General features: G+C 45.8%; 1 protein-coding gene across 1 annotated transcript in view; it reads right to left on the bottom strand.

Moving 5' to 3' along the window:
- Window positions 1-27,750, bottom strand: part of CDK14 (cyclin dependent kinase 14) — a 2,636,151-nt gene that overhangs the window by 1,070,186 nt on the left and 1,538,215 nt on the right. Inside the window, exon 9 of the mRNA XM_078663634.1 lies at window positions 26,891-27,011. Within this exon, the coding sequence (XP_078519760.1) occupies window positions 26,891-27,011 (121 nt within the window). The remainder of the gene's footprint in view (window positions 1-26,890; window positions 27,012-27,750) is intronic.

The following is a 27,750-nucleotide window of genomic DNA, read 5'->3' as shown; positions in this document are numbered from 1 at the left end:
GTATCCTCTCTGAATCTCTGCCATCCTTTGCTTGTTTGAAGTTTATTTGATCTATTTTATTTATTATCTATCCCTCTATTTTTCTAGCTCTATATTTTTGTGTTTTCTGCTACTTTTAGTTAATTTTAAACTACTTTTTTAAACTCTTTTCTTTTCTTCTTCCCTATTCTATTTCTTCTTTATCATTTAACTTCATTTCTGCCCAGACCATGGTAAAGGGAGCGGGGAAGCACCCTGAGAAGGGGAAGGGTCCCGCACCCCGTGCCCGGCTCCCGTGCGGGCGTTTGAGGGGGGAGCAAGTGATGCCACGGGAGATCTTTAGCGCGGAGGAGGTGGCCGCACTAATCTTCTACGTCCAACGCCGCCTCCCCAAGACCATCCTGGGAGGCGGCAAGATCGCAACCGGCTATGGCATCCGGGAGCGCCGGAAGCGGTGGGAGAAGGTGTGCCGGGCCATGTTTAAGCTCTCTGGGGTCCGGCGCACCTATAACCAGGCCACCCACCGCTGGACGGATGTCATGGACCGGTAACGGGACTTGCTGGAAGCGCTCGGCGTAGAGGTCCCCGGGCTTGGTGAGTAGTAGTAGCTATTTCTAGCTATTTCATCACTACTCTGTTTTATCCGGCTCTGTTATTTGCAAATCTTTGTTCTTTACCAAGAGCAATAATGCTGCCGATTACATTGTAGGTAAATTATATTTCAAAATCTTCTATGCATTTCAGGTGCACTGCTCTCCTTCTCAGTAGCCTTGCTTGCTACTATGCTTATTTGTTTTGTATTTTGTGTTCATTTCATTGGCCTGAGAAATTATGTATGAGTGTAGTGTAAAGAACTGCGTAATGCTAGACACTAAGGGTCATATTTTCAATTACCGGCGCATCCCTGCAAAGTAGCAGGGATGCGGCAGTAATTGTGCGCCATGCCACCACCACCACCCATGGGCCCAAAACGTCACAGAAGCCTTACGCATCTGTGCCGTAAAGGCAGTGCATTGCTGGAGTTGCGTGCCAACGATGGCGCAGCTCCAGCAATGCTCTGGGGTGCCCTATCTCCCCAATGCTGCATCAAGCCATACGTCGGCTTCAAGCAGGCGCAGGGTTTCAATCACGCATCATTGTTCTAAAAGTGACTGATTGACATCTTGTAGATTTCCCTCAGCCACTTTTAGGATTCGTTCCTGCGCAGGAACGCCCTCCCTTTGCCGGAGGAATGGAGGAATGTGAGCCGCAAGGGACTTCTAAATCAGCCCCAACAGACTGAAGTCCAGTACTTCCTTTTAGACACATGGCTATAAGAAGAAATAGTGGTGGTGGTCGGTGGATTGATAGTTTGAGTATTCACTGATCTGCAAGCACGATGGACTTTGTCTGTCACTTTGCGTGCTGCGGACTGCTGCCTGCCAGGCCTAGGCAAACCTTTTTAGTAGTCTGTTTAGTGAGTTACATAGGAACTTTCAAAGTCAACGGTCCGCAAATCAGGCAATACGAATAACGTAGTATACGACATGAGATTGGTCAATATATCCCGTGGAATAGTTGTCTATCTATTTGCTATTTCTCCAAAATATTTTGTTATTGTTCTTTTGAAATGTTTGATTTGGTTGACAAATCTCATCCATGTTTTCTGGTCTTTCTTTCTTTCATGTTGTACATCAGCTCCCCCCAAGGGCAAGAGGACACAGGAGGAGGAGGAGGGTGCTGTTCAGGAGGATGCAGGCCAGGATCGGGCAGGCGAGGGCTCCTTTGCTGGCCCCAGTAAGTTTTAATTTTAATATAGAGTACCTATTTTTTCCTAGCGTTCCTCATTCGATTTTTTCTAAATCGTCTTTGATCTTCTCGTAGACTGGATCTAAATTCTTATCCTGCCTCGACTATGACTCCCTGTGGTATTACTAGATTATTCTTATTAGTCTGTCTGTGTAGCTAACTAAGATTGCACATTTGGCAATTCCATTGGACTCCCATTCTAGTCAGCAATAGCTCTATGCACTGAGTGCAGTCCTCTGGTATTGTCCATAATGTCTTTTCAAGTCTTCTAAATGTTTATGCTTTGACAATTGCCAACAATAAAAAGGTGAATGACCACCAAGAAAGAATAAGATACTACTTTACTTTTGGTTTGGATAGTAGGACAATCCATTCTACTACTGTTGCAGGGACAAATCTGCACAAACAGAACTATGGACACTAAATAATGCATTGCTTAGCTTATCAATTATAATAGGTGCTGTTAGACTTTCCACATACCTCAGTGATAACAGACTTTGTAGTTGAACCCCAATCTCCTTACTGACTAGATAGTGTGGCAGAGTCATTTAGCTCCCAAAGTCACCGATGATTGATCCCCAATGATGATTAGATTATCCAACGCAGGACAAGAGTACGGAGTCAGAGTCAAGAAGTGTCAGAGGCACGGACTCATGCTTGCAAAAATTCCAAAACCTTTAGCTCATCCACTCTAGTCTGGAGGACCAAAAACCACAGAGTCTATTTAAGTTTAAAAGCTTTATTAAAAGTAAACACATTTATTAAAATCAACTTTGTCATAAAACTAAACGTTTAACTGAAAATGGAAAAGTGCTTAGTGCTGACGATTAATTGGACACATTTCTTGTGGTCGAGCCGAGCTCTCACCTGGTTTGAACTTGATCCTACTCGTGTTCTTAGAAGTCAAGCTTCTGTCTGTTAGGAGAAAAAGTAGTGCGTGTTAAAAATAAAAAGCAAGCATTCATCAGTTGTGCCAAAAAGTGCTGCAAGACGACAGCCTTCCCTGGAAAAAGGGACATTTTTACTTTAGAGTATACAGTTACAAATTATTACATTGTATTTCGTTTTTTTAACATTGCTTTATTCCTCCTAGACCAAATATTATATAGTAGTGAGTGGTGTATTTCTAACATTCTTAAATGTACTTTGTAGGTGTATCATCTGGTGGCGGGGCCAGCGCGGAGGTGGTGGTGTTGGACGAGGACTCTGGGGAGGATGCGGTGCAAGTGCCGGACGTTCCTGTGAGGGTTCACACGGTGGTGGCGGGAAGAGGTAAGCTATATATTCCTTACTTATTGAGATTGAAGACTGCATAGTGTGCTTTCTGCACGGGTGTATTATAAATCAACCAGGTAGTATCCTCCTCTAAATGTACTTCGACTTAGCTGTGAAGTTTTTGGTGAGAAGAATCCCAATAAGATCTTAGATGAACTTGATGGATGGGATGATCGAAAAGCGAAAGAAGGGTGTAAGTAAGTGTGGAAGGACGAGAAATGTTATGATGGCTGGCAAAGAAGAATGATATGTGTTTGCTTGGTCCCCGAGGTGGCTGGGAAGGAAAGAATATGGTATGGTGCATGGCTGGGTCAATGATGAAGCAAGGATGGGTGGAAGGAGAACAGCCTGGGTGGGTGAAACAGAAACTGTATGTGTGCATATACTTTGAATGGATGGATGCCTGGAGCATGGTATTATCTGACTCTTAGATAGCATATGTGTATCTAGAGAGAGTAGATGGTCACTGGATGAACTAAGTGTTACCTTGAAGAGCATGTAAAACCACACCCGCACGTCCATTCCAGTGTAGGGAAGGCAAGGAAAAGAAGTTGTAAATTTGTCCAATACTACCATGAATAGTAGCAGTAGTTTGTATTGCAACTGCAAGCACAGCATATATCCGGTTATTACGGTGGACACTCCGTATCTCTCTTAATAACTTTAGTTTAGTAGTAGTACGTCATTCATGTGTGGGTGTATCACTGTTCACTCAATAATAAGCAAAGCACCTAAAGTCATCCCATATGTCATCAAATACATCCCATGTGAAGTGATAGATAATCAAATTATTTAGCTTCTTCATTTTCCTTTACTAGTACTTATTTGCACTGTAGGGTGAAAGGTAAATTAATTAAGCAGTAGCCCTTGTAACAGAGTATTCTCAGTGCCACCCGTAATAGAAAAGTAATAGCTTCACCATCTGCATGTACTGGACCGGTACAGTAACGCAAGTCTGTCTCACTCATCATGGTGTGCGTCTGTTTTTCTCGGGTGCAAGTTCACTGCGCTGGCATTCTGCCGGCTTGCATAAGATAACGTACCAATTTTCCTAAACAAGAGAGAAGAAGAAGAATAAGACTGGTGTACTGTCATAGTCGACTGTAATGGAAGTCCATAGTGGTCGTAGAATTTGTTCATTAAACTCCCACTAATGATAGAGCAAGGATGCAGAAGTGGGAGGTTAGATAGATACTGTCCTCAATAGTTATGTACTGTGCTTTCAATTTGCTACTTGTACTGTGACACAACTTTCGGCTCAATCACTTTGTGTTATTAATGTTAAGGAGCATTGGTTACAGACTATGTCTTTCTTTCTTCATATAGTTGCTCCTTCCAAATCGACATCACGGAGGGAGCAGGCTCGAATGGCCCGGCAACGGAGGCTGGATGCCACTGTCGCCGAATATCGGCGGCTGGTGGCCCTGGAGGAGGAGGACACGCAGTCAACCGGTGGAACCACAACATCCTCCACTGGGACAGCTGCATCCTCCTCCGTGCCCCCACGGGCTGCCAGACAGCGCAGTGCTCCAGCGGTACGGAGCCGGGCTACCAAAGCCAACTGCCACCGCCAAGCAGCAAAGACATCAGCTGCCCCCCACAGGAGTTGCAAGGCATGCCAGCGCCGCTTATCCCTACGAATGTCCTACCTGGAGCAGGAGGTCCTTAGCTACAAGAACTTGGTGGAGGGCCTCCGCTTCGACCATGCCACCCTCCGCAAGGAGTATGATGCCCTGGCCGCAAAATTCAACAGCACCCTCCAGTAGTGTAGTGTCCCTTGTCCTTTTTTTAGAGACTTTGGGGGGGTGGGATTTGGGAGTTGGGTTCTTTTTGGGACTTTTGAAAGACAATGGTTGAAGTTAGGGAGGGTCTTGAGGGAGATTATTTTGTTAGGGCTACATAAATATAATTTTTTTTACTTTATCTGACCATACCTGTTTTTTACTGCTTTTGAGTCTGGTGGGTGGGGGTTTAACAGTAAGTTTGTTTTCCTGAAGAGTCCTAGGACTTTAGTAGTACTACCGTCAATCTCTCGTCTAGTCCTAATAGTCCATTATACTACCTCCCACCAAACGCTTATCTTACCTGTAATTTGTGTTTGAAAGTAGGGCTAGGCCCAGGGCTGGCTCCACGGGAAATGGGGATTAAGGTTGGCAATCCTGGGCGGATGAAATGTCCTCATTGCGGTGGTACTAGTGGTGTGACACAGTGGCAGTTGCATGCCTATGGAAAAAAAGAAAACGAAACCTGGTTTGTCCTTACTGTAGCATTACAACGGTTACGGTACGATAGAGAATATAGCAGGTGACAGTACACTAGAACAGTGCCACAATGTAGCCTAACAAATGGTAAAGTATTGCAAGTATAACTAGTACTTGCGTTGAATTTATTTGACATTAGCTCCTACTACTACAAGAAATAGTACTGAAGCTGAGTAAGTCTAGAATATATCCTCGGATTCCTTCACCAGCCTGTTGCTATGACCTTATCCTCCCCAGCAAGTGTGTGGAATTATTGATGTCATTTAGTCACACATCAAGCAAAACCACACAGCCCGGGGGAAGAGGGTTAGGGTTTGGAAAATGGATGGGAATGGGGGTTTCTTTTTGGGTAGGTTTTGTTGAGAGAAGAAAAAAAAAGCACAGCATGGTCAAACAATAATTGAAGATAAAGAAATCTGGGATCAATTTAGAAGCAGAGAGAGATCCAAGAAATGCAGTCACACTCATAGAAGAAAACAATGGATACTGTATCTGTATGTTGTTGGAGTTGTCCTGTTGAATTTGGTAAGTAAGTTGCATGCAGCAAACAATTCCTCTTATTAGCGGCACTCCTCCATTCCAGCTGACGCTTCGTCCATCAATGTTGGTGACCACTGACAGAAGACACCCTGTCCACTGCCTGCCTGGCGGATGTTGAATTGCGGCTCGTTAATGTGAAGCCTGACTCCATCGTTTTTCCCCATTGCACAGACTGAAACCCGGCCTGTAATTATTGAACGGAAAACAGGAAGTGCTATTACAATACCACTGATAAACAAATATAAGGTATGTACGCTGTGTGGTGCAAAAAGTCACACTTTGATTTTCCTAATAGACAGTACAATATTTTTGAAATTGCGTACTCTGTCTGAGTCACCTTTTGAAGGATAAATAAGTATGGCCAAATTAATTTAGCGGACCTTTCCCCTCAAGCTCGGTGTACTGTGAACTGTGTTTTAGAACAAAATTAGACCTTCCCAGCAGTGCTCCCACCCAGACCCTTACTAAAGCCAGTCGCAAAAATGTAGAAGACCCCCAATCAGATCTCAAAAAACAAGGCCTAGCAGAAAAATGGTGACAAAACGGACTTTGAAAGTAAAAGTAGGCCCAAATACCCCCTTACCCACCGTGGATTGTATTCAAACCACTTGCAAGCAAGCAAAAGTATCCATAACCAGCATCGCTCCAAGAGTGCTCTAAGACCCCAGAACTCAGTTGCAAAAATCTAGAACACCCCGAAACACATGCAATCCTGCTGCTAGGGCTAACCCTAACGAACCCTAAGTTACAAAAAGTGCCAAAAGGCTTTTCCTTATGGATTTTGTCCAAACCACTTCTATCCGGTATTAGACCTTCACAGGAATGCCCCAAGAGACCCGCCAACCCACCCGTAAAAAAGCACGCGACAACACCCCCAAACAGCCAAAAAGCAAAATCTCATACTTACAATATCTCTCGGCCTTCGGTCCAAACGCGCTGTGCAGCTAGGTCATCATCATCATAACTCCTGTTTTCCACCACGGATTTCCTGAAAAGCATATGCAATCAAGATTAGACTGTCGCAGCAGTGCTCCGACAGAGACACCAAAACCCACCCACAAACACCAGGAAGCCCCCCAAACAGGCCCCCGAAAACGCTACATTGAGCAAGATGTCAGAAGAAATAGCAAAAAAAAATTCTGCATGGATTTTGTCCAAACCACTTCTATCCGGTATTAGACCTTCACAGGAATGCCCCAAGAGACCCGCCAACCCACCCGCAAAAAAGCACGCGACAACACCCCCAAACAGCCAAAAAACAAAATCTCATACTTACAATATCTCTTGGCCTTCGGTCCAAACGCGCTGTGCAGCTAGGTCATCATCATCATAACTCCTGTTTTCCACCACAGATTTCCTGAAAAGCAAATGCAATCAAGATTAGACTGTCGCAGCAGTGCTCCGACAGAGACACCAAAACCCACCCACAAACAACAGGAAGCCCCCCAAACAGGCCCCCGAAAACGCTACATTGAGCAAGATGTCAGAAGAAAAAGCAAAAAAAATTCTGCATGGATTATGTCCAAGCCACTTCTATCCGGTATTAGACCTTCACAGGAATGCCCCAAGAGACCCGCCAACCCACCCGCAAAAAAGCATGCGACAACACCCCCAAACAGCAAAAAAGCAAAATCTCATACTTAAAATATCTCTCGGCCTTCGGTCCAAACGCGCTGTGCAGCTAGGTCATCATCATAACTCCTGTTTTCCACCACGGATTTCCTGAAAAGCAAATGCAATCAAGATTAGACTGTCGCAGCAGTGCTCCGACAGAGACACCAAAACCCGCCCACAAACACCAGGAAGCCCCCCAAACAGGCCCCCGAAAACGCTACATTGAGCAAGATGTCAGAAGAAATAGCAAAAAAAAATTCTGCATGGATTTTGTCCAAACCACTTCTATCCGGTATTAGACCTTCACAGGAATGCCCCAAGAGACCCGCCAACCCACCCGCAAAAAAGCACGCGACAACACCCCCAAACAGCCAAAAAACAAAATCTCATACTTACAATATCTCTTGGCCTTCGGTCCAAACGCGCTGTGCAGCTAGGTCATCATCATCATAACTCCTGTTTTCCACCACAGATTTCCTGAAAAGCAAATGCAATCAAGATTAGACTGTCGCAGCAGTGCTCCGACAGAGACACCAAAACCCACCCACAAACAACAGGAAGCCCCCCAAACAGGCCCCCGAAAACGCTACATTGAGCAAGATGTCAGAAGAAAAAGCAAAAAAAATTCTGCATGGATTATGTCCAAGCCACTTCTATCCGGTATTAGACCTTCACAGGAATGCCCCAAGAGACCCGCCAACCCACCCGCAAAAAAGCATGCGACAACACCCCCAAACAGCAAAAAAGCAAAATCTCATACTTAAAATATCTCTCGGCCTTCGGTCCAAACGCGCTGTGCAGCTAGGTCATCATCATAACTCCTGTTTTCCACCACGGATTTCCTGAAAAGCAAATGCAATCAAGATTAGACTGTCGCAGCAGTGCTCCGACAGAGACACCAAAACCCGCCCACAAACACCAGGAAGCCCCCCAAACAGGCCCCCGAAAACGCTACATTGAGCAAGATGTCAGAAGAAATAGCAAAAAAAAATTCTGCATGGAGTTTGTCCAAACCACTTCTATCCGGTATTAGACCTTCACAGGAATGCCCCAAGAGACCCGCCAACCCACCCGCAAAAAAGCACGCGACAACACCCCCAAACAGCCAAAAAGCAAAATCTCATACTTACAATATCTCTCGGCCTTCGGTCCAAACGCGCTGTGCAGCTAGGTCATCATCCTAACTCCTGTTTTCCACCACGGATTTCCTGAAAAGCAAATGCAATCAAGATTAGACTGTCGCAGCAGTGCTCCCAGACCCCAAAACTCACCCACAAACACCCGGAACCCCGCCAAAGAGCACCTCAAAGGCAAGCAAGTCAGCAAAAACGGCAAGAAATTTCCGCCTCATATTTGGTCCAAAACACTTTTATCCGTTATTAGACCTTCACAGCAATGGGCCCAGAGCCGTCAACTCACCCGCAAAGAAGTAGAACACCTCCACAAGTGCTGAGTCTTTCTTCATTGGACGTAATCCAGCCCTCTGCTTTGAGGGAAATAGGAGTCTGGAGGAGGAGGATAGAGGAGCATGTTCTTCTGAACTTGTGAACCTGAGGAATGTAGACTGCGGCACCTTCAAATCAATAAGCAAACAAGTGAAGACAGTTCTGCTGATGGGCTTGTTTTTGTGATTAGGTGATTAAAGTTTGAATTAAATTAACTGTGCAAAACAAAGAAAGACAGACACACAGGAATAAAAGTGAATAAGGACGAAAAAGAAAGTTATTGATTCATTGTCTCATTTTCAGGGCTCGGTGTCAGGGAATAAGAATAAGAGTTCGTCATCATACTCTGCGAATTCAGGCAGGATGAGGCCAGCGTCACCGAAACGGAGAACAAATTCCCTCATCTACGTTGCTGTCCTCCTCGTCTTCATGCTGCGTGCTTTGTCGTACTTTGTAATCTGGTGGTATGAGGTGCTGATTCATCTTGATCATTGTTAGCCTCTCCACATTTTTGGGCGAGAGGCGGCTCCGTTTGGGAGTTACAATGCCACCAGCAGCACTGAAAACACGTTCAGAAGACACACTTGCGAGTGGGCAAGACAAGTAGTTAATAGCCAGGTTGGAGAGCTGTGGCCACAATTGTTTTTTCCCATGCCAATACTGCAATGGCTCATCATTAAGAAAGACCTCTGTTGAGTCATTCAGATAGTCCTGCACCATCGACTCAAGGTCCTCAACGGTTCCTCCACTTTGGTTACTTTTTGCTGTGCTTTTGACCTGTTTTCGAGAACCATACCCAAGCCAAGTTAGCCAATCCTCTTCAGCAGCCAATGTTACTCTTGTGAGTGGTGCAGATGATCCGGTTGCCGGTGTCTTTAACGGCTGAGAGGTCACTTGTGCCAGAGCCACAGGTGCAGAAGTGGATTCTTTTGACTGGGGATGGCCTGCTGATGCTGATGCTGATGTACTGCCTTCTCCTTCAATATCCTGCCGTTCTTTTTCAAACCTCTTGGCTGACCAGGCTAGCCAACGTTTGTACTTTTTAACATCTTCATCAGCAAAAGGAAAGAATGCTTGGCCTGCCAGCGCCTTTTTGTAGCGTGGATCCAGAATAGTAGCACAAATGTAATGCTGTTCTGAGTTGATCATTTTAAGACGTTCATCACCACGTAGGCGCTCTAATAATTTCTCCGACAAAACAAAAGGGTCTTTGTTTTTTTCATCTTTTTCTAACTCAGAAGACACCGCCTTCAGTTGGTGCTCCAGCATGCACAACAATGGGATAGCTTTTCCCAAATTACAGTCCTCCTTGCTGACTGCACGCGTGAAGACCTCAAAAGGACGAAGCATGTCTGTCAGGCTTTTAACTATGTCCCATTGTGCCGCTCCCATCCTCAGGTCCTTCTGAGCTGTACCCTGTTTTAAGAAATAGTGATCGAGTACCGTATACTGCTCATACAGACGCTCAAGCATGTAGAAGGTTGAGTTCCAACGTGTTGCCACCTCCTGGATGAGTGCTTTCACTGGCATTCGACGTTCATGTAGCAGGCTCCTCAGATGCTTCCGGGCCTTAAAAGAATGGCTGAAATGGTTGCACATTTTTCGGCAGGTGGCCATTACCTCGCACGCTGGACTGTCTTTATCACTCAAGAATTTTTGAACTACCAGGTTGATACAGTGCGCCAAACACGGCACTCTGAAATAGTCACCCAGCGACATGGCCTTAACTACATTGGCGCCATTATCTGTGGAAACAATCTTGCGTTTTTTTGGGGACAGCCAGTGAAAGACCTTTTTGTTAAACTCGTCCAAAATGTTTCGTGCTGTGTGACTTTTCTCCAAGCCAAACATGGCTAGTGTTGCATGTTTCCGAGCAGCTTTAAAAACTTGGTCCGGGTCAACACCTACGTTTAGCTTTGCTTTAACCCCTGAAAAAGAGACCCAGTGTGCAGTGATGCACATGTAATCAGCGCCTGCGCCACTGGTCCACGTCTGTTGTCAGATGTATAGTGTGAACAGCACTCTTCTGCAAAGCTGCCCCAATCACCTCCAGCACATCTTCATGTAGTGCTGGAACCGCAACTCTGGCAAAATAGAACCGGCTAGGAACCTTCCATTTAGGGCAGAGCGCTGCCACTAATTCTAGAAAACCTACCGCTTCTACAAAAGAAAAAGGGAGAAGGTCCACAGCTAGCATTTTAGCCAGCTTAGTGTTATACAGACGCGTCAGTGGGTGGTTGCGTTCATATGGCGCGTCTGAACAAAACATTGTTCTAATGTTGCCCTGGACCAAGCATTTACGGGATGATAATGACTTCGTTGACCCAATTATGCTCGCTGGTGAACTTTTTCGCGTTGGTGTCTCACTCGCTCCAACACTCTTAGTGTGCCTCACATGGGGTGTGCTGCTGACAGGGGTACTGGGTGTAAGTGAAGTGTTTGACACGTCTTCTTCCTCCTCGTCATCATCAGATGAAACATCAACGTTTTCTTGACTTCCAATTCGAGCTTCCTTGATCGCCTTTAGGTGCGCAAACCATAGGACAGCGTGCTGTCTCTCAAGATGACCTCTCTGGCCTCCGGTACCATAGTTGGTACCTAACTTACCACGACTAACTCCAACCTTACAAAGGGTACAAATGGCGAACTTTTCCCTTTTTGGGCAAACAGTAAAGAAGTCCCAAACTGGGGACTTGAAGTGTCTGTGGGGCCTGGAGGGGGCGGCGATACTGGTGGTGGTGGTCATGCTGCTAATGCCAGATGAAGTGGAGGATCTGGATTGCCCAACTTTTGTACGTTGTGCACTTTCACCGCCACTAATTAAGGTTGAGGTGGATGGAGGTCCCTTCTTGTGAGAAAGAAATATGGAAGCGGTACGAGTTGGTGTACTACTTAACTCCAATGATTGTGGTTTTTCCACTGCCTCCTCGTCGACAACATCATCATCATCACGCTCAGCAGCTTTTCGGACTAGGGTCAAAATGTCTGTTTGCTGCATGCCTGCTGGGGCTGCAGTGACCTTTATGATGACTGGGTCGTCGTTGTCAGAGTGTTCATCAGCAGCAGTATCCGCCACTTCTTGTTGAGCCTCATCATCACACTCCATAACTCTGAGACTTTGGACGAGCTTCCTTTTACGCTTAACTACCTTTGTCAGATCATGGTGTGCCTCACTCTCAGACGGCAGTGGTGCTGGTTCCCAATTTTGATCCGTATCATCAGAAGGAGGTGTGCTTGAAGAAGATGTAGACACCACCCTTGATCTCTTCCTTACTAGGGGTGTGGAAGACAATGAATGATCATCAGGAGGAGTGTCTTCCTCAAATGATACCTCGCCTTGATTGTCGATTTCCTGATGTGCCCCTACTTCGGGAGGAACAACTATTGTAGGCACTTGTGACCCTCCATGCACCTCTGCTTGCGCATCTCCTTGCGCTGCCTCTCCTTCCACATGTACTTGGGCTTGTACTTGCACATGTGGTTTTTGTTGCGGCTGTGGTTGTTCAACACTCGTCAGATGAGTTACAACAACCTGTGTTGATTTAGGGACATTGCTGCTACTTTCTTGCGATGAGCTAACATCACTGGTCGATGGTGATTGAACAACTAGACTAACTGCCTCTGCAGCAGTCAAGGGCTTGGACTTAAGTTGGCATGGTGGTGGTGGTGGCACTGAGCCCAATGTAGCGGGGGTGCTCCTCCCAGCTTGGTCCCCAGCAGATCCCGCTGCTGCTGCAGGCGTACTTTTTTTTTTCCTCCCAAAAAAAGGGGCGGCCGGCACACCAGTCTCCTTGGTAACTAGCTTCTTCTGCTCCTTACTGGCAACTTTCTTGCTAGAGGAGCTACGGGGAACTTTTTTGGGGGCAATCTTCTTCAGAGCAGGTCAGAACAGCAGGCAGCAGTTGCACGAGTTGCAGAGTTGTCTGTGTCCAGACGTGACGTCGCGTGCCGTTATGCTGCACACACACACCGCTGCAGGACTTCTTCCTGGCACTGGTGGTTCTCTTGAGTCTTGTGCACCTAAAAGCAATGGAAGACAGAGGAACATCAGTTCAGTTATACACCCCAAAAAATGGAAAAACACAGAAAAATCAGCACAATCCCATGCCATCCATGATGTTTACATTCAAGACACCACACCACACAGAAAGACTAGGCCCATGCAACACTCACTACCCCTGGGCATAATGGATGAAAAGTAGGCAAAATAAGTGCAGGCCTCAGACACTGCCTCTCTTCAAAATGGCCCCTTGCACCCCAAGCACATGTTGCCTGTACCAGCCAGCACTCAAGATGGCCACCACCACCACCCACATGGCCAGGCCACCACCACCACCCACATGGCCAGTCCACCCCAAAAAAAACGAAAAACACCCAAAAATTACCACAATCTTATGCCATCCAGGATGTTTACATTAAAGAGAGTGAGACCCCACAGGCACACTCAGTCCATGCAACTCTACCCCTGGGCAAAAGGCCACACCAGCAGCCCCAAAAAAACGACAAAAAACACAAAAATCAGCACAATCCCAGCCCATCCATGGCCTCAATGATGTTTAAATTCAAGAAGACACCCCACAGAAAGACTAGGCCCATGCAACACTCACCACCCCTGGGCAAAGGGCCCCACCAGCAGCCCCATAAAACAACAAAAACCACAAAATTCAGCACAATCCCAGCCCATCCATGGCCTCAATGGTGTTTAAATTCAAGAGGACACCCCACAGCAACACTCACTACCCCTGGGCATAATGGATGAAAAGTAGGCAAAATAAGTGCAGGCCTCAGATACTGCCTCTCTTCAAAATGGCCCCTTGCACCCCAAGCACATGTTGCCTGTACCAGCCAGCACTCAAGATGGCCACCACCACCACCCACATGGCCAGTCCACATCAACAGTACACCCCAAAAAACAGAAACACACCCAAAAATCACCACAATCCAATGTCATTCAGGATGTTTACATTAAAGAGAGTGAGACCACACCACAGGCACACTCAGTCCATGCACCACTACCCCTGGGCAAAAGGCCACACCAGCAGCCCCAAAAAAACAACAAAAAACACAAAAATCAGCACAATCCCAGCCCATCCATGGCCTCAATGATGTTTAAATTCAAGAAGACACCCCACAGAAAGACTAGGCCCATGCAACACTCACCACCCCTGGGCAAAGGGCCCCACCAGCAGCCCCAAAAAAACGACAAAAACAACAATAATCAGCACAATCCCAGCCCATCCATGGCCTCAATGGTGTTTAAATTCAACAAAACAGTTGTATCATGCACCCATAACCAACCCTGGTCCTATGGATACTGTGGCTACCCACAATATATTGTATTTAATGTTCTGAAAAAGTTCCAAAATTGTAGTTGCAACAACTGTAATGCCCCAAACAAACTTACTTGTGAAAGTTGATTTCTAATCCAAAAGTGATCCAAAGAAAGTCAAAAAGGCCTCAAATCCAAATATCCAGCAGCACCCACAAAAAGTAATCCTTCCAGGTCAAGGTCCAAATGAAAGTGACCAGCACATGAAGAAAGCACTGGGAGGAGCCTGCTGGACAGGAACAGGAAGTTGGAGACTGTGGGGCACTTCCTTCCTCCCCCCCCCCAAAAATGGACTCCTTGCAAAAAAAAGGGCATGCAAATGTCAACCTGAGGAGTGATTCTGATAAAAATCATCATTTTCTGAAGGTTTATCCTGTTTGCTGGTGAATTTCTTGTGCAGAATTACAAAATCTCTATTTCGCGAGTGCGAGATTGTTCCTGTCCGCCGCAACTACGTGTTCGCAATTGCGAACTCTCGCGAGGCGTGCTGTGCAAGGTGGCAAGCCGCGATTACGTATTCGCGGGCGCCAAACTCCCGCGGGATCCCGCAGCAAGATCCAAAATGGCGCAGCACTCGCTAAATATGATCGAGAAAAACAACTCGGCAAACGCTAAATGACGGAAAGTGAACGCCGTGCACCACGCCGCGCGTCGCAATATTGTATCACCAAGCAAAAAATCCGCCGCGAGCGAATTCACGGATTTTCGACAAATTCGCGAGCGTTCGCGGATTGCGAATTTGTCGAAAATCCGAAAAATCCGCGAGCGGAACGGATTTTACGCCCATGCTTACTCCACATCCAGTTTAGCAACTCATTGGATGAAGTCATCACACACCATACCACAATTGAGATTTACAGTGCTAGAAGAAGTAGAGAAGCACACAGGCACAGACCATAACATTGCATTATCCCGCAGGGAGATGTTCTGGATTAAGAGATTGGGCACCTTGACACCGGGTGGGCTGAATGATCAGTACGAAATGTTATGTTTCTTATAATGATTCAGTTATTATTACGAGATGTTATGTTTCTGATAATGATGCAGTTATTATTGTATATGCCTTGTGAATCACTTATATCTGCTATTGGCAGTATGTAGTTTAACAACACACGTAATATTACCTGCATGGTATTCACAGTCATGTTCTGGGATTGTTCGATCAGATTTCTCTCTATTTACAGTTTTGTATGTATTTTTGAAACACATTGTAAAGGATTGACACTAAGTTCCTAAGTGTTGTAAACACCATTCCGCTTTATTCTTTTACATATTACACTTATTTTTCCACTTCCAAATTTTTTTTACACTGCGTCACTTTTTAGACATCATTTTTCTCTTATCTTACAACATAGAATACAGGGCATCACCCTTGTCACGGTTCCCATAGTGGTTTTTTGGTCCACTTGTAAAAACCTCCCGGACTCTGGGAGCGCCTCATCATAAATAGACACTAATGACGGACCGGATGTTGATGCCGGAAGTGATTAGCGGGTCATAGTTCGGAGCACGCCTTTGTGAACTAGGTAAGCGTCTTCATGTTAGCGTTATAAACCGGTACATAGTGAGCGTATTTCAGATGAAGAGTAGTAGAATCGTCTTTCGACGAGTTCTTTATGTACTTTTCTAGTGGAAGTATTTGGTAAAAACAAAGAAGCACGGCAGCAGCAAGGGTGATATAGGACGGAACGTACCATTTCAGAATGGGGTAAGCATTTGGCAGTGTCAACTTCATACAACAGTGGCGTTGATTTTACAACCCTAGCCTACATTGTATTTGTCAACGTTAACTTTCAGATTGGGTATGTACTAGCCCCGATAATCAGACACGGTTTAGAACTGGAGTTACATGGATAGGGTAAGTGCTAGTTAGCGATTGTTCGGCACAGAGTGTACTGGGTTACACGTATTGTCAGGTGATACTGGATAACGGACATAATCTACAGGAACTATTCTCCACTTCATTTTCTCACAATTCACGTGTCTTCATTACCACTCTTGGCTGGTGGCGTATATTCTATGTTTCGGTGGTCACATACGTCTGGCTTTAAGCAGTCTCCTTATACATATTATTTTATAGTTCACACACTAACTTACAATATTTTTTGGATAACAGTGTTAATCCTAATTATCAAATCATGCACAGAAAGTTGTAAACAATGTTTTATAACATTATCTTCTAGTGCCCGGAAACGGAATTGAAGTGAAAACTACCAGAAAAATCTTGAATTCTAAGGATTTGATTTGTTTAGAAAGTGATACTCCCCTGAAGAAGGGTCGCACATGACCCGAAATGCATTGGGAAATGTCGTTTTTGTTCTAATTGTTAATTGTTGGTACATATACAGAGTATAGGTATTTCATCAAGTTATTTATGCTTAGATTTAATTATGTTTTGTAATCTTTCATTGTATTGAAATACTTGGAGTGAATCAGTAAACTTTAAGAAGTACTGGAAAATAATTGCACTATCATTTTGTTTGTGCACAAAAATTGGGACTACAGTTTTGACAAATTTGATGAAATGACTTGAAACCTTAGGGACAAAGGGAGAGCTCCCAGTTCAGACCTAGTTGTTTCTAGGTCTCTACAGGACTGGCATGGCTGGAAGCCATTTCCATAGGCACGAAAGGGACAAAAGGCAGTTTGGGGACGAGCGGCCACTAAAAGGCCCATGGACATGGCCCTAGCCTGTGAGTCAAAAAAGTGCTCCAGCCTGTTCACCGAAGAGAAGCGTTCTATCAAAGGGCATGTCCATGAGAGAGGCCTGGACAATGCCCTATACGCTATGCACTTCCAACAACCATCTGTCCCAGCAATTGCCTGGAATCCGGCCTATATGCAAGCTCCACCTTTCCATCAGAACGCCTATCGCCCTCCTTTTTTGGAGAGTGGTCACAGAGACAGGAGGAAGAAATGAAGGCAGTCGCTAAATGGATGAGGAACAGCCGACTGAAGCTGAACTCGGACAAGACAGAGGTCCTCATCCTCGGATCCACCCCTTCGGCCTGGGATGACTCCTGGTGGCCGACCGCACTGGGAACCGCCCCAACACCCACCGACCACACACGCAACCTAGGGGTCATCCTCGACTTCACCCTTTCCATGACTAAACAAGTCAACGCCGTCTCCTCCTCCTGCTTCAACACCCTTCACATGCCCCGCAGGATCTAAAAGTGGATCCCCACTGAAACGAGAAGAACAGTCACCTAGTCCCTCGTCAGCAGCAGGTTGGACTACGGAAACACCCTCTACGCAGGAGCCTCAGCCAAACTCCTGAGATGGCTCCAACGCATCCAGAACGCCTCTGCAAGCCTGATCCTCGACATCCCTCGCCGCAGCCACATCACACCCCATCTGAGAGACCTGCACTGGCTCCCCGTCAACAAGAGGATAACCTTGAAGCTCCTCACCCACGCACACAAGGCACTCCACAACACTGGACCAACGTACCTCAACAGACAACTCAGCTTCTACACTCCCACCCACCAGCTCTGCTCCGCCGACCTCGCCCTCGCCACAGTCCCCCGCTTCCAAAGAGCGACCTTCGGCGGCAGATCGTTCTCCCACCTCGCCGCTAAGACCTGGAACACCCTCCCCATCCACCTACGGCAGACCCAAGACCTTCAGAAGACTCCTCAAGACCTGGCTTTTCGAGCAGTAGCAGCATTCCCCACCCCCCAGTGCCGTGAGACCCTCAAGGGTAGGAAGTGCGCCCTACAAATTATATGATTGATTGATTGATTGAGGAGGGGGCAAAATCAAGTCTGGTGGGAACAAGAGGATCCAGTGGGCATCCACACACGCAGCAAATCCCAGGACCAACAGGCAGGCATGAATGCAAGGAGAGCTTAATCACCAATCTCTCCCGATATGACCCTGTGCTCTGTGGAGAAACAGGCCCTAGAAAAGGGCCTGGGGTTTGTTCCCACTGGACGTTTAGACAAGTTTAAACTGCACTGTGAGCTAGCGGAATTTTTTAGAAAGCTCAAATTGAAAGCCTACTTTGAGGGTAAAGAAGCCAGTGAACCACATGAGAATCCAGTCAACACAGGGCTTAGGTTGAAATCATCTTTCACCCCTCCCCCTTACGGGGTACCTGCCAAAATCATAGCCTTTGAACAAGCGGTCTTTCCCAAAATTGAGACATTTGAAGAGTGCAACACATTAAAAAATCTGAGTACAATTGAGTACCAAGCCCTTCTGGGCTTACAATCAAATACTGAGATTACCATCAAACCAGCGGACAAGGGTATTAGGGGTGGTAATTCAGAATACCGGGATTATGCACAAGAATGCCAACGCCTCCGAGATGACAGAAAAAATTACACCCCCCTTACTACTGACCCCTCTCCAGATTTGAAGACACAAATCAAGAACATGGTCAAAGAGGCAGAAGAAAACTGCCACATTACCAAAAATGAGGCTGCCTTCCTGACAGAGGGAGATACATTGCCAAAAACAGGACAACCCCTCCTGGACGGCCGTTCGTCTGGGGGATCGGCTCTCTACTCGAGCTGCTGTCACGTTTCTGTAACTTCTTTCTTAAACCACTCATACAACAGACATCAATGTACCTCAAAGACACCAAGAGTCTTCTACATCTTCTGCAAGAAGTGACCATTGATGATGCATCAACCATACTAGTGACTCTCAATATAGAGATTCTATACACCAGCATTCCCCAGGACAATACCATCAGGGTCCTGGGTGAGGCACTGGATGAGACGACTTGGGAATATCAGACTCCAAAAGAGTTCATTTTGGAGTGTGCCTCTTTGGCACTCAAATGCATTTTTTTTAATATAAAGGCAACCTGTTCCTCCAATCAACTGGAACTTCGATGGGCAGTACTTTGCCCCCAGTGTGGCAGGTCTGTACGTCCACAATTTTAAACGCAGATTCATCCTTCCTGACGACAACCTATATACCTCATCCATAGTATTTTGGAAGAGATATATTGATGACTTCCTAATGATATGGTGGAAAGGACCTAAAAACGTTCTCAATGATTTCCTCCTCTGGATCAATACCCTTGAGCAGAACCTTAAATTTACCCACACTTGCAACCAACATGAGGTAGTATTCCTGCATGTAGTCATCACGAAATCAGAGGGGGGCCTCACTACTAAGACGCATTTTAAACCTATGGCAAAAAACAATTTGCTTGAATTTTCAAGCTCTCATCCTAGGCCCCTATGGGAAAATCTTCCATACGGACAATATCTTTGGTTACGAAAAAATTGCAGTAAATTGGATGACTTTCGCAAACAATCACCTGATCTTACAGCCAGACTGAAAAACAGAGGCTACCCTGAAAGAATCCTCAACAAGAGGAACCAACCAAGGGAGGCTCTCTTGGAAGATATCCCCAGAGAGACCAAGGAAACCCTTACCTGTGTTACAAAATACAGCACTGCATCCACCACAGTTAAGAAAGTAATATCAAACACTGGTGAATAATCACAAGTAGCAATAGGACATGGGAGAAACCCCTCTTTTCATTCAGAAAGGGTTGTAGTCTTAGAGATTTTCTGGTTCACATACAACCGAGAAGTCAGGATTCCACTGACACCCCATCCATAACTTAAGCATGCGGCTTGCCAAGAGTAGTGGGTCATTTTCCCTGCGCAAAGTGTAGCTTCTGCCACTCAACAACACACACAAAGGTCCTTAACCTTGAACCAGGTAAAACTTGGACACAACGCACCCACACTAACTGCAACCCCATGAATGTGGTCTAACTGATCACCTGCCCCTGTGGGTTGCGTTATGTGGAGATGACGACACGCAAGGTGAAACAACGTGTGTGCGAACACAGAAGCAACATCCGAAAGTAGGAGAATCACAACCAAATTAATTGAGCACTACACACAACAGAATCACACCACAAATTACCTGAAGTGGACTATCTGTTGTGTCTCACGGCGGAGGTCAGCCTCGAACACTGCCCTAAGACATGCCTACGGGTGTAGGAGACTACAGTTCCCATGATGCCGGAAGATGGGAGGCGTGTGACGTCAACACGCCAAGCCTCAAGTGGAAGCCGGAACTGCAGGACGGAGCCGTTGATTCCTTTAGCTGCCGAAGGTTTCTGGTAGGGATGTGTACACCACATTCTCTTTACTTATTCGAGCAGGATGGGTCTTCTCTCCCCTCTCCCTGTTTGATCTTCTATGTGCCTTGTTCCCGATATACTCGTGTGCAGCCCCGTTGGAGGAATCCTTCCGATTCGTGTGGGGTTGCTTCAATTTGGTTGTGCCGGAGAAGCGAGCTCCGCTTCTGTGGATGCTGTATTCTGTTGTGACAGTTCCTCTGACATTCTGCGGGGGCAGTTCTGATTTCGTCAAGGTGCTGTCTGAGGAAAGAAGTGCCTTCTTTGTTTGTTTCCTCGTGCTACGAGTGCTCCTTTGAGTGTCACTTGTTTATTCAATTTCGGCTTGAGTACTATGATAGTAGCATTTCAGTACTTTAGCGGCCACCATTCTTACTATTTCATTTTGTGATTAGAACTTACGCAGTGGAACTTTCTAGCGGACATTATTGTTAATTTCCTCTTGGCCGAAGAGGATTCCTGTTGACTCTTACACTGCATTCTGATATATGTTTATGGGTAATTGTACCTGGATCTCGTTCTTTTACTCTGCTATATTTTGAGAACGGTTTCCAGTGCCATTCCTGGTGTGATTCAATAGGAGTTCAGTTGCACGTTGTTTGTATATTGCTGTTTATCTTTCCACAACTTTTATGATTTCAACAACAGGGGTTTGTTGAGCTATCGCCTGGCAGGCTTCGTTCTACAATTTTCCCCTGTTGAAGTGTTCCAGGCTAATCTATTTGTACGTTCAGATGATTATACCATTTATGTGTTCAAGCAAATGTAGAGTGGTCTATCTAACCTCCTGTTATTTTTATAGGCTTGTTGATACACTCTACAGGATCTCAGATTGCCAGGCAATGTTGACCGTTTTTTCCTTTACAGGTATTATGATTCATACATGAGATAAGACTGTGATATGTGTGCAATTAGCCTGTTATTATACGTATATATATATATATATATATATAGTGTGTGTTTTGTCTCAAACAGTCTTGTTCTCGTTGCAGATCTCCCTCCCAGCTGTCCCCTTCCTTTCCTTCCCTCGCTTGACCACTCCTTTGTGTCTGTGATATCACTCAGACCTAGGGGCTGTCGAGAGGTGGAAACCAATTTAGCATCGTACGATCCTGAGGACTCTCGGACCTGACACTATCATTGAACAGGTGAATACAGACAGAAACATACAGCAGTCCCTGTTCGAGAAAGAACAAAGGTAGGTCTACCGTCTGGGCACAGAGAAAGAAGTGCTCAATGATAACATCCCATGGAGCACTGCACTACGAGGATAATTCCTCTACACCCTTGCATCTCATTCAGGCTCATTGACTGCCTCCTCTATAAAATTCCTGTTAGGGGGTATTTCTACCTTTGTACCTCATAAGATACTCATAATATCCGCACATTTATAATGACTAACTTTCTATAGTCACAAGATGTAGCTTACCAATATCATCATCGCGCCCCATGAGGGACTCATAATACCAACACACTTACAAAGATAGACTCTCAATAATCAAAAGATGTGGCACACCACGCATGCACACATATCACTATTAGCATCATGCCCGCACTAATGACAGTGTTGGATTGCAAAGATATATCATGTAAACTCATGTACATAAGACCGCATATGTAACAAATGTCCTGACAGCTTTCCCCAATTTTTTCATTATTTTTGATTCTTTAATATTCCACCCCTCCTTAATATTCTCCCCGTCTCTAACTAAATAATCCATGTGATGCGGGGCTAATATCGCCTGTCGATAAAGTTTTGTTGTATATACAAAAGGCACGGCAGAGGTTAGCGTTCCAGTAGTACTTATGATGCCGCGAGGCACATGACCAAACATCCACTGCCCTGATTGGCCCAATTGACGTAGCACACATAATGACGATAGCACCATGGCGCCCCCAGTGATGCCTACGCCCAAGCAGAGTGGCTTTGACGGGTTCCTACCGCCCCATAAAAGATTGTGTGGAATATCCGTTCACCCATCGACGGGGACCGGTATCTTGAGGGCTGTATCAGTTACCAAGCGGGTGCCTGGCTTTGTCGGCGTGAGTCAAACTCTGCGACAGCGCTGCCAAACAGATAAGAAACTTGCTTGCCGAAGTGGGGACATAATCTGACTTACCCATATTCCATCTCTTTTCCTTACAGGGTGTGCCTACTAGCCACCACTCCCCTCCCTAGTCCCAGGGTGTGATTAATGATCACTCCACATGTAAGAAGTTTTCCTATGATGCGGTTTCTTTCATCTGCCAAAACAGCAGCGGCATGTTCCTTGGGTTAACGATAGAGTGTTTGACACTGACGCACTGATCCTGCTAAGTGCCCAAGTATGCGTGCAGATGAAATAGCGCTATAAACAAGGTACCTTCTCATTACGAGTGGAGATAGTCACCACCACTACCATTAATGTGAATAAATGTGTGCACATCCTTATCTCACCTTAGCACAACATAGCTCCTTGAGGTATAGCTGCAGTACACTTCCATAAGAGCACGAGAGTATGATGAAACTGGAACAACAAACGCACTGTGACTAAATTCTAAACAATCGTTTTTATCTTTGTGTGTTTGTTTGTGTCTGTTCTTCCTTTCAGATAAATGTCAGGATCCTACAATTAAGAAGGATCCCGCAGTAACAGCAGGTTACAACATTTGTTTTCCTGTTTTTTCACTCTGGACCTCTTGGTTAGGGTGAGCCTTAGCGCGCTCATACCGCCGGGGTCCCTACTCTGGTCCTGAAGAATGCCTAGCCAGTAGCACCTTATAGGCAGAAACATGTTGACCACACTTAGTGAGACATAGCTGACCAATCTATCCAGCACATACATTGCTCACTTTGTTTTTACCCGTGACTGGTTGGCTGACGAATAAAACTATTTTTGGACACAACCAAGACACTTTTAAACTCACTTCACAATCACTTGCACTTGTCACCAAGACAACACTAACCTGCTCTGCAGTAATCCTGGCGTTGAAGCACACCGGGGAGGTACTCGACCTTCCTGGTGGGGCCCGATGATGAAGCATGTCACCAACCATGTTGGTGAGTGAGGGCTTTTTAAAGAATCAAGTTTGATTCTTCATGCTTGCTCTTCTCCTAAGAAGGCACACTCTTTTGTTGTTTTGACCAATCCCCTACAAAGCCAGAAGTCTTTATTCAGGTGTGGCGTTGAACACCCACGTCAATGAAATCGCTCCGCCCAGCAAATCGGTCGTGTCGAGACCCCAGCGAACAGCAAACTTTGTCACATCTCTCCCATATAATACTGCTTGGGAGAAGATGGCTGGGGCTCCTCCGGGACCATGGCAGCACTTGCGCAGCCGTTTCCCATAAAGTGTGGGAATACCAGTCCAATAAGCATACGGTGTTCATCGACTACAATGCAAGGCTGGTGGAAGGAAAAATGTTCTTACCCTACCCCCAGCCTCTTGGATTCCCTATCAGGGGGTGGGAAGGGAACGTATCTTGGGATTTAGAGGCTTGGACCACCAAGCTCTCGGGGTAGGGTGGTTGGTGAGGAAATGTGGGTCACCCGATACAGGAAGGACATCAGTTAAGGCCTCATTGAAAGGCAGCAAGGGTTCCAAGGAGGAGATGCATGGCTGGAGGACCTCTGCCAGGATCTTCATTATGACTGCCATGGAAAGGAGCTGAAGGCCCAGGACCGCAGCTGCCCTTCGCACCACCTACAGCGTAGGAGGCTCCCTTCTCCATAGCAACAGTAGGGGAGAAAGCAGGCCAGAGTAATGAGAGGTATCCAGTCTGCTGGCTCACCCAATTCCTCAAACCAGTCCATTTCTTGATAAGACTGGTGTAAAGAGTCCAGGAACCTTCCCAATCTTCCTCCATTCCAAACCCTTCAGAATAGGGCTGAAGAAACACCCTGGAACCTAACAGTTCTATTTGCACCCGTGTAGGGATAAGAATGGTGCTGGTGCCACTGGTGGGCTCCGGCGGGAGTTTTGGCACCGGGGAAGGTCACACTGGCATGAACTGCGCTGGTTTGGTTTCATTGGTGCATCCATGGGGGTCATCGCACCCAAGCCACTGGCACGGAACCCAATAGAGCCCCCTCTGGGACTCTAGGGCCCAAAGGCCCACCCGTACAGTCAGGCAGCCGAAACATCAGGCCCGTGGCATCAAAAAATACCTTGAACTGGGTGGGGGTCGCTCCGGGGAAGGCTGGGAAGCGGGGACCCGACCGAGGCACAGGTTCTGAGAACGAGGCCTAGAGCGCCGAGACTCCTCCATCGCATTAACTGACAGACAGGTAGAGGTCGAAGCACAATTTGACTTCTTATGTTTAATACAACAAGTGGGGTTTTTAGTCTTTCAGACAAGGATGGGCGCACTGCCTAGTGTGATCGTTGGAGTATACAAATAGCTACGTTAAGGCGGGGTGCGGAAGGGCAAGCGGATAAGACCCCTTAACCGTTCCAATGTAGGTCAGTCACCAAACCTACGAGACAATGTAAAACAGCAATGCCCTCGCACACAACAATCAAGGTGTTTTAACAGTGGTTACGAAATAGACAGCATTCTATGCATAGAGCCAATAATTAAGACAATTGCAATCCTGTTCCGTTTCTTGGGAAATGGATATAAGTTTATTGGTTCCACAACCAGCCGACACGTGTTTGGTCACGTGGGAACAACTCACTGCGACTCCTCAGGGCTTAAGACACGACCTATAATCCTATAGGTCAGGAGTGATGTGTCTACACAGTCTGATTGCGTGTAAAATTGGTAATCCTACCCGTCTCAACCGGGTACATGTGTTGTACAAAAGGAGAAGAAGAAACGCTTGAAGCGTCTAGGGAGGTTCCAGGTGTGGTGGTACCTTCCTCAAAGTCGCCACTCACCGTGAATCGGAGTGGTAACCGAAGTAGGGTTATTTCGATCTTCACGTGGTGGTATTCCCACGGAATCTGAGTTCGTAAGCACACGGATTGAGAGTGCTTTGTCGGCCGTGCTTAATGAGTGTGCACATCAAGCCCAAACCGGGAGGAGATACATATGCGGGTTCCGGTTTCCGTGGGTGCAACTAGAATCCGGAAGTATCAAAGACGTGGTATCCCTCCTCCTTTGGTTCCCGGTCGCCGTTTCCCAAATACGTATTCGCAGTGAGTTGTTCCCACGCGACGAAACACGTGTCGGCTGGTTGTGGAACCAATAAACTTATATCCATTTCCCAAGAAACGGAACAGGATTGCAATTGTCTTAATGATTGGCTCCATGCATAGAATGCTGTCTATTTCGTAACCACTGTTAAAACACCTTGATTGTTGTGTGCGAGGGCATTGCTGTTTTACATTGACTTCTTATGTTTCTTGTGTTCTTACCTGACCGACTTGACTACTTCAATTGAGAGGACGAAGACTTGGGACCTTCTTCTCGACTGGGACCGTGAGCGTGACCTCTAGGGAGAGTGACGGGGTGCTGAGCACCGGATCCAAGGAGCTTAAGGGACAGTTCCCTCAAAACGTTTGGAGCCATTGCCCCTCAGTTGGAGCACTACCTTGAGTCGTGGTTGTACTCCAGGCACCAGAGACAAACCAGGAACAGGGGTGGGAGCACACCGCTTCACCTCCCAGCAAGGTTCGCCCCTGGCATTGTGGTAAATGCAGAGACATACCAGGTGTGGGTAAGTCATCGACATGGCATGGTGACAGGCGCAGCACAGCTTGAAACCAGAAGTCTTCTTGGCCATGAGGGAAAAATACACACATCAAAAAATGGGTTGACAAAACATCGAAACAAGCCTGTCAAAAAGTGACATAGGGTAGCTCTCTTCACGGATCTGCAATGGCTGGCACGGACAGAAAAGAAGTGATGGCAGCACGCCAAGATGGTGCCTATATAGGTGATGAGGATATCACAACGGAGCAGATGACGTCGTCATAGTCAAGCGGAGCCAACCGGCACCACCTACCGGTGCACAGGGGTACAACTCGAAGAAAAATCTTCTGGATCCGGTCTGACGTCTGGGAAATGCAAGGGTAGGAATCTGTGGCTCGATGTCTTATCAAACAACTTTTGGCCATTGTTATTTTATATTCCCAGGGCAGCTACAGTACAATGAGGCCACAAAAATGTGTTTGAAAATGCTAAACATACCAAACAAATTCAGCAACTTATGAGTGTGTTAAAATAATGCAAAATTAATAGGCTTTACAATATTGAGTAATGCTGTATTTTCTAGAGCATTGTTGGCCAGCATTGTCCCGAAGGCCAGATCTATGCCAGAATAAAAGGATAATCACTATGTAAACTACTTCCGTTTCCAATAATTGTACAAATATTTAAATTGCATTTAAATTGAAGTTATATAGCACTTACTACCCCTGATGAGGCGTTCATGTGCGTATCCTCAAAACCTGGCATAAATCAGATTTAACAAATAACCACTACATAAATAAATGATTTCTATTTGCATCCACTCAATAAATATTTTTACAGTGTTTACATCCTGACAATCTGGCTTGGATCAAGCCCTCCTGAATCTTTTCAGTTATGCTTGATTTATAGAAACATTAAAAAACTTACCACATGTCAAGACAAGTGGAGTACTCCGTGGAGCCCAAAAGAACATCTGGAGGTCTGTACCACAGGGTTACCACTTCATTGGAGTATGTGTGACTGGGGACTGACTTGGCTCGAGCAAGACCTATGGGAGAAAATGAAAGAAGGATGATATCATGATTAATATAAATAGCAATCAAGCACAAGCCATGAGTCAAGACATTGAAGGCACATCATAGTTTTGGGAACTATGTGTAACCATTACTGGATAAAGAGAATACTAGTTTGACTAAATACCCAAAGACAATGCTACAGTATGCAAAATCTTCAAAGAAGCATTTGTGAAAACCAAATGTAATACTACTAACATGTATATTAGCTAGGTGTGATCTGTTGCAGTGTTCGCTGTTTGCTTTGATTCTGTTGTAAATCACAATGAGCCTTGCACGAATTTAGTCCATTCATAAAATCAAAATAACAATCATAAGTGACAATAAAACCAGCCAATTATGTAAACTTGTAAAAATGTTTTCATTTCCAGAAAACGTTTGTTACTTGCACAATGAGCGTATGAGACCATGAAAGCATAGACTGGGAGATTTCAATGTGCTGAACAGCTATTATGCAACATTAAGGAGCTAAACCAAGAGTTGCAGTTTAATGGCATGAAAGCCCTAGATCATCAAATCGGTTTGCAGACTATTAAACTAAAACGCTTGGTCTAGCTCCTTCATGTGGCATAATAGCTGTACAGCACATTGCAATATCCCAGTCTATGCTTTCATGCTTTCATGCTTTCATGGTGTTATTTGTGCATTCTCATTAACTTACTAAGAACACTTTTACCACAGGGAAATACATGCATCTTAAAAACATGAGTATTG

The sequence above is a fragment of the Lissotriton helveticus genome, chromosome 10, assembly GCF_964261635.1.
Source record: "Lissotriton helveticus chromosome 10, aLisHel1.1, whole genome shotgun sequence".
NCBI lineage: Eukaryota > Metazoa > Chordata > Amphibia > Caudata > Salamandridae > Lissotriton > Lissotriton helveticus.
The sequence above is the reverse complement of the archived record's forward strand: the minus strand, read 5'-3'. Positions and strand labels throughout refer to the sequence as shown.